Genomic DNA, 7,389 nt, shown 5'->3' with positions numbered 1-7,389 from the left:
CCTGTCCTGTCCTGTACCCTCTGCTCCTGATAAAAATGCATAACATATATTTTGAACTTTGGGTTTTTTTTAATAAAATTTCTATTGGGCAAAATCTTTCTGCTGCTTTTTCCACAAATTAGGCCAGCACTTCAACCACTTTATTCATAACTATTAATCAGTATGTGGATCTAGGTCCACATCATCTGTACCAAAAAGGCACAAAAGCCCCATACCCTACCTCTGAGAACCTACCTAATGTCCAATTACAAACCACAAGGGACTAACACAGCCTCACTTATGGCATATAATTCTTGCTCTGAGGTTTCTTTTTCTTTTTCATACTGCAGTCTTCCCATCTTTTCCTTTTAAGTTTGGCTATGTGTTTGATGGGGGTTTTATGTTTATATTGATCTACACTTTCTATGTGTTTTTTAAGAATGGAAGCTGTCAACATCAGCTTAGTCAGCCATATTGCCAAGAGCCCAACCTCAAATCTTACATTCTATACCATATGAGATGGACATAGTCTCTGAGCCTCCAGGTTTACAGAACTCTTTGAAATCTGAGGCATAGGGATTCTAGATGAAGAAGAGAAAAGACAACATAAAAGACAAACCCAAACTTCTTTAGAGGTAGAGATGAGAAAGCACATCCTGATTAGATATGACAGAGGTAAGTAGACCTCCATCCCCCATGCCTAATATGTAACTCACATATTACTGTAGGAAACACTGAGAATTGGTGAAAGAATCAATTATATATTTAGGGATTTTTTAGTACAATTCTATTAGGAAAAAAAAATGGTGAATTACTTATGAAACACAGGCTACCACAATAATTGATCACAAAAATGGCAAAGTAACATTCCATGTGTGTATTCTTGATGGTGGGTGTCTCTCCTGGAGGAGGAGAACTAGGATAGACTCTCCTCCCTCCCCTGTGACTCTATCATCACATTCAGCATCCTCCACATTTGCATACATTTGGCACAAGAGACAGTAGAGGAAGCCCAGTACTGGAACACATAAGCTGATTGGCCAGAAGTTGGTCACATGAACAAATCTCAACCCAAGGGAGCCTGGGAAATGTAGTCTACTTGTGTCCAAGATGAAGAGAACAGCATAGATTTAGACAAGCAGCTAGTAGTTTGACATAGATATTATGCCTTAGACTGCAATATGTGTCAAAGAGGAACCTGTGATGGAGCAGTGAAGGAAGAACTAATGATATTTCAGCTAGAAGAGTAAGATATTCTGAGCTGAAGCACTGAAACATTAAGGAAAAATACTGAGGTATGTAATCACTATTTTAAGTGAAAAAACAGCACATCATATGTATAGATAACAGATAAATTGTCTGGTTGTGCTTTGAACATCCCACATGTGGGGAATGCAAAAAACAAACCAGGATTTTACTAAAGAAATATTAAGGGAAAGCTTATTATTGTATGCAATAAACAATACTCCAAAATTATTAATATGGAGGAATCAAAAATATAAAATGGATGTTTTCTTATCCCCCATGTCTTTCAATCTCATTCTTAGTCTGAATGTGCAGTGTGTGGGGTTTGGGCAAATAAACTGGAAGTATAGCTGGATATGGAAATATCAGGCTTGCCAAAATAGACTTGAGAGTTTATTGAGCAGTAGTTGTAGCTACTGTACAGTTGCATAAGGCACCACAAGAAAAAACTAAAAACCAAAAGAGAATAATAAAAAGAAATGCATGGTGATTATGCATTCCTTATATAAGCTCATACTTGAGGGCTTGTCAGATATACAGTCTCTTAAAGGAAGTGGCAAAAGTCTACTTTCAAAATGGGACACCAGGGGAGAAAATTCACTGAGTTTATTTTGGTAGAACCTAAACCCAGAGATCCTTGAGATTTACAGTTTCCCAATGCCCCATACAGACCCATTACCTTATGAGGTCTGGGATCACTCTTTGTTTGGTCAATAGAACAATTCCACATCTTAAGGTCAGTCCATCTACCAACAGATCCTTTGCCCTGGAGAACTTAGCCAAAAACTCCAAAGGCTGTCTGTTCCTTATCATATATAATCAAATCAGTGTGTGATTCTGTCTTTAAATTATCAGGACCTTGAAAGCAGGGACTATGCCTTATCCACTGAATGAATGAATGAATAAACTGTATTTGGCACATATTTTGATTTTTCCATAAGGTCTAACATGGACTCTAGGCTGTAGAATATGAGATTCAATTATGAAATGATTGAGTCTTGAGTTTATGGTGTGCTAACAAGGGAGGATGAGCACTTCTGATTCACACATTGCTCACTTCTCAGACATGAATGTCTGGGGTGAATGTCAGTTAGTCCCAGAGACCAACAGAAATGTTTCTTCAAAGTTTGAATATCTCTGGATTTTATGAAGGCAGGCATTGAGAAAGCAGATCACTGGAGTCGGAAGTGCTGCATACAGAAGATCATAATGCACAATAATGGCACTAATAATTCTGGACTCTTCTCACCTTTCATGTTGAAGGAACCATGAGGGAAGGAAACCAGTCTTCTACCATGGAGTTCATCCTCTTGGGAGTCACAGGTCAGCAGAAGCAGGAGGATTTCTTCTTCATCCTCTTCCTGTTCATTTACCCCATCACAGTCATGGGAAACTTGCTCATCATCCTCGCCATTCTCTCTGACAGTCACCTCCACAACCCCATGTATTTCCTCCTGGCCAACCTCTCCCTTGTTGACATATTCTTCTCCTCTGTAACCATCCCTAAGATGCTGGCCAATCATCTCCTGGACAGCAAAGCCATCTCCTTTGGGGGATGCCTGACACAGATGTATTTCATGATAGCCTTGGGTAACACAGACAGCTACATGCTGGCAGCAATGGCATATGACCGAGCCATGGCCATCAGCCGCCCTCTTCATTATACAACCATCATGAGTCCAAGATCTTGTGTCCTGCTGGTGGTTGCATCCTGGGTGATTGGAAACGCCAATGCCCTTCCTCACACTCTGCTCACAGCTGGTTTGTCCTTCTGTGGCAGCAAGGAAGTGGCCAACTTCTACTGTGACATTTCCCCCTTGCTTAAGCTGTCCTGTTCTGACATACACTTGAATGTGAAGATGATGTACCTAGGGGTTGGTGTTTTCTCTGTGCCATTACTGTGCATCGTTGTCTCCTATGTTCGTGTCTTTTCCACGGTCCTCCGTGTTCCATCCACGAAGGGTGTACGCAAAGCCTTCTCCACCTGTGGTTCTCACCTCACAGTTGTTTCCTTGTACTATGGGACAGTCATGGGCATGTATTTCCGACCTCTGACCAGTTACAGCCTAAAGGATGCTGTGATAACTGTGATGTATATGGCTGTGACCCCAATGTTAAATCCTTTCATCTACAGTCTGAGAAACCAAGACATGAAGGCTGCTCTGAAAAAACTCTTTCACAGTAGAAGCTCTTCATAACCAATGTGAGGTCATACACTGCACACAGTGCTCACCACTGGGAGGAACTTGGAATTCCACCTCCAATGTTATCTCTTACAAGAAGCTGCCTCTAAACTTTGCAGCCATAAATTCCTAGTCTCCAAAGTTTTATAACCATTTAGTGAAACAATTTATGGAAATTATCACTTTGACCACATTGCTATTTCTGTTGGCTGATCAGCAGCACAAGCTATTGGGTTCACATCCCCCCTACAAAATTGACTAGCACGGTAAAGTTGAAAAAAAGTTTGAGCCTAGGCTTCTACATCTACATATTAAAACAATAATATCTGCCCTGCTGGTGTCACAGAGTGGTCACAGTAACTCATGCTTTGAAGACTACAGCTCAGCATTTTTATTTGACTATTATGCTTAATCCTGCCTACTAGGCTTGCAAGCCTGAGGGCAAGAGCTGAGAAGATAGATCAACACAAGACTATCGTCACAATCCTGGTCATATAAGGTACATCTAGTAAACGCTGGCAGAGGTGGAGTGGGTGAATGATAATAATGTCTCTAATATGCAATCTGATAATAATTACAGATAATCAGAGTGGACCTGATTTATCCATCCTTAAAATCTTTCAGGAATATATTTTTGTGCTTCCTTCATATTGATTAAAATAGACTATCTTTTAAGATCATAGAGTTCTCCCTAAAATTTTACCAAAATGATGGTAATTTAGGTTTTTCATGGTTTGAAGTAATAATGATTCTGCTCTAATAAATAAAATCAATGTGGGTATAATTCATTCTAATACAAAATAAAACTACAATGATCAAAATCTTAGGTGCCATATAATAAACGAAGAAAAAAGACCAGTGTTGATAATGACGTGACTGGATTTCTCTTGAGTGGCGCAGGGAAGACGAGGCCATGATTTGGGCCATTAATTCTGATTATATAGGTAACATTCCCAAAAACAGAGTTAACCCAGCACATCACTGAATACCCACTAAGGAACCCCACAATCCTAGTTTTGTTCTACTCATAAGAAAATCAGAAAACTTTCTCAAAACATTAATGACATATAAATGATTCCTCATCAATCTTATTTTTCCAAAAAAAATGTTCTTAAAAGATGGCTTGAGTATATCTTAGAATAATATACAGGTTGTCTTATTATCCAGTTTTTTTAACTTCCAGGTAAAATATAAAATTATTGTCTTCTATATATAATTCATGTTGCCAAGAATTTGTCCATGAATTTTTGAAGATGATGGTACTCACATTTTAACATGATCTGGGACCCTAAAACACCAAGGATGAGAACTATCAAAATTATCTTCTTTTGAACTGAAAAGGATTTGATTACAACTTAATATAAACTTGTATGAATGAATGACCACAGGATGCAGTAAATAAAGGTGTTTTATTAGGGCATTTTCAAGGTTAGGCAATGAAAATGTCACATAAATTTATCTGTTCTCTGTCTCTCCCAGCCTGAATGTGAAGGTTGGGGATCTGTCTTGTTCCCTGCTCTACTTCAGCACTTAGGACAGCTGACATACAGTAACTACTTCATAAAATTGTGTTAAATGAATAAGTGAATCCTTCCATAATATATTTAATTAATGTATACAAGGTTAATATTTCTGCTATGGGTATAACTCAATAACGTCAAATATAACAAAATATTTCAAATATTTTCTATAGAGAAACATTAAGTGCCAAAGAGAACACTTCAGAAGAAGACCTGAGAAAATATATATTCTTAGGAGAAGTCCAAACACCTAACTGTTGAAATCAAACTCACATTATTCCTCTGCATTAAGTTAGACAAGGGAAGTTGACCTTCCTTTCTTTATTTCCTACAATAATCATAAGAATCTATATGTACATGTATAGATTCCATTACAAATAAAAACTACTGCCCCTGTCTTTCAATTCATTGTCTGAGCCATCTTCCTTTGATTCTGTCAAGCATGCTGTCCTGAAATAATATTAACATAGTAATTTAAGTTACTCTATGTAAACCCTAGGATTGACTAAGTTTGGAAAAGCCTTGATAGCTTTTATATTAATGAAGTTTCCTTAGGATGGTTAAGGAAACAGAAATCACATCTGTTACATTTAAACCAAAAACACTGAATACAAAGAATCTAATACAAAGGTGCATTCTGAAAGACTAACAAAAGGGAAAAGAATGCTGAGGTTGCCCAGTGATTATTGAGTGCAGGAAGTGACTTCCTTCAGAGCCAGTGTAATAAAAGGGGAAAGGTTGTGGTGGTATCAGAACCTAGGGATGACCACATCTCTGACACTCTAATCTCTGAGGACCACTCAGCTGCCGCTCAGTCTTTACTTGCAGAGGTGACTTCTATTTGGGGGAAATATAAACCCTCAAAAGCACTTTTGGGGGCAAGGGGATCTTATGGAGTTGCTATTTGTTTTATTTGTTGGTCATGGAAATATTAAGAGGCATCCCACACAAAACTCCAGACAGTCCTCTTTGTCCTCCATCGTATAGCAACAACGTGATGTCCTTGCTCATTGGGGTTACTCACCCTCACCAACAGAGAAATCTCTTTTTTTTCCCCTGAGTAGCCTACGGAGTCACACTATAATTTGTTTGAATCTTAGCAACAAAACATTAAATTTTCAAAATTCAAATTCCCAAAGATTATTATTAATATCCTTTTTATAAGGCTGTAAACAATTAAAACAACCAAAAATACATTATTTTCAAGAATATACATACATGCCATAAAAGTGCATTAAAAATAAATGACCACAGGGCTCAGATGAGAGGAAGTTCAAGAGGGCATAGTCAGGGGAATGAAACTAGGGGTACCAGGTGGTTAGATGTAGGATATGAACACAGTCCTAATTTTCAGGCTTGGTAGTAAGTTCCAGAGTGTTTATAAAATTATGATAGATAGAAAGATGATATATAGATAAAAGCTCTGCATGAAACAATGATGCTTATCTCTCCTCAAGGATTAGGTAGAGACAAAAAAGTAAGGGAGGTCGGGAGTTTAATCAGACATCTCTAAGAGCAATCTGGAAGATTTCAACATATTTCTATAGCATAGACTAAATAGCACTCCTTTACAGATAAGAATCATATTTTTGAAATATTAAATGAATTATTCCATGTCTTTTACTAAGAAAGATGCAGGATGTCAAATCAACCATACAATTTGGTCATGCAGAGAATTAAATCTTGTCATTTTCAACAGTATGGATGGGCCTAAGGACATTATGATAAGTGTAATAAGTCAGGCACAAAAAGACAAATACCACATGATCTCACACATGTGTGGAATGAAGATATAAACCCTAAATACAGAGATAATGTGGAAATGGAAACAATTGTGATAGCAGCAGATGTTCAGGGTTTTGAGGTTGAGCCACTAACAGGAATAGGATGCCTTTAATGACAATAATGAACAAGAGAGTAATTTAAGTCTAATTAGTTCCATCTGGAATGTGTTTTTAAGAATTCCCGTGACTGTTGTGGAGGTTTTTGAATTAAAATCGTAGAAAGAACACTTGAAGCCTTGGAGTAAAAAAGTAACAAAGCATAGGTCAGAGTGGAGTTGATAAGTTATGGAAATACATGTGGGATGGGGAGAAGGTGGTTAATGGGTACTACTCTGCAGTTAGATGGATCAAGAACCCTAGGTGAGCTATTGCACATGAGGGTGATATAGATCACAGTTATTACTGTACATTTCAAAAGCTAGAAGAAAGGATTTTGAATTTTTTTCAGGTTTTAAAACTTTTTATTTGCATATTTAAAAATTGTGCATTCCAGTAATTAAAATCATTTGAACAAAAAAAAAAAAAGGCACTCTGATTAAACTGCATTTTACAGGCTGAAGGACACCTTGGAACAGCTTGGATCTTACTCTAGATTCACCATCCTCCCACCCAACATCTTCCTTCACCAACAGGCAAGTTCTTTTCTTTCTCTGCCAGCCAGACAGGCAGATGGGAGAG

At 37.7% G+C, this 7,389-nt stretch overlaps 1 protein-coding gene across 1 annotated transcript; it reads left to right on the top strand.

Moving 5' to 3' along the window:
- Positions 1-2,492: 2,492 nt before the first annotated feature.
- Positions 2,493-3,422, top strand: LOC143410211 (olfactory receptor 1A1). Its single transcript, XM_076870964.1, has one exon. It carries the CDS (start codon positions 2,493-2,495, stop codon positions 3,420-3,422), a length of 930 nt encoding a protein of 309 aa, XP_076727079.1.
- The last annotated feature ends 3,967 nt before the right edge of the window (positions 3,423-7,389 follow it).

This window comes from Callospermophilus lateralis, chromosome 11 (genome assembly GCF_048772815.1).
Source record: "Callospermophilus lateralis isolate mCalLat2 chromosome 11, mCalLat2.hap1, whole genome shotgun sequence".
Taxonomy (NCBI): domain Eukaryota; kingdom Metazoa; phylum Chordata; class Mammalia; order Rodentia; family Sciuridae; genus Callospermophilus; species Callospermophilus lateralis.
This window is presented reverse-complemented; position numbering and strand designations above follow the sequence as displayed.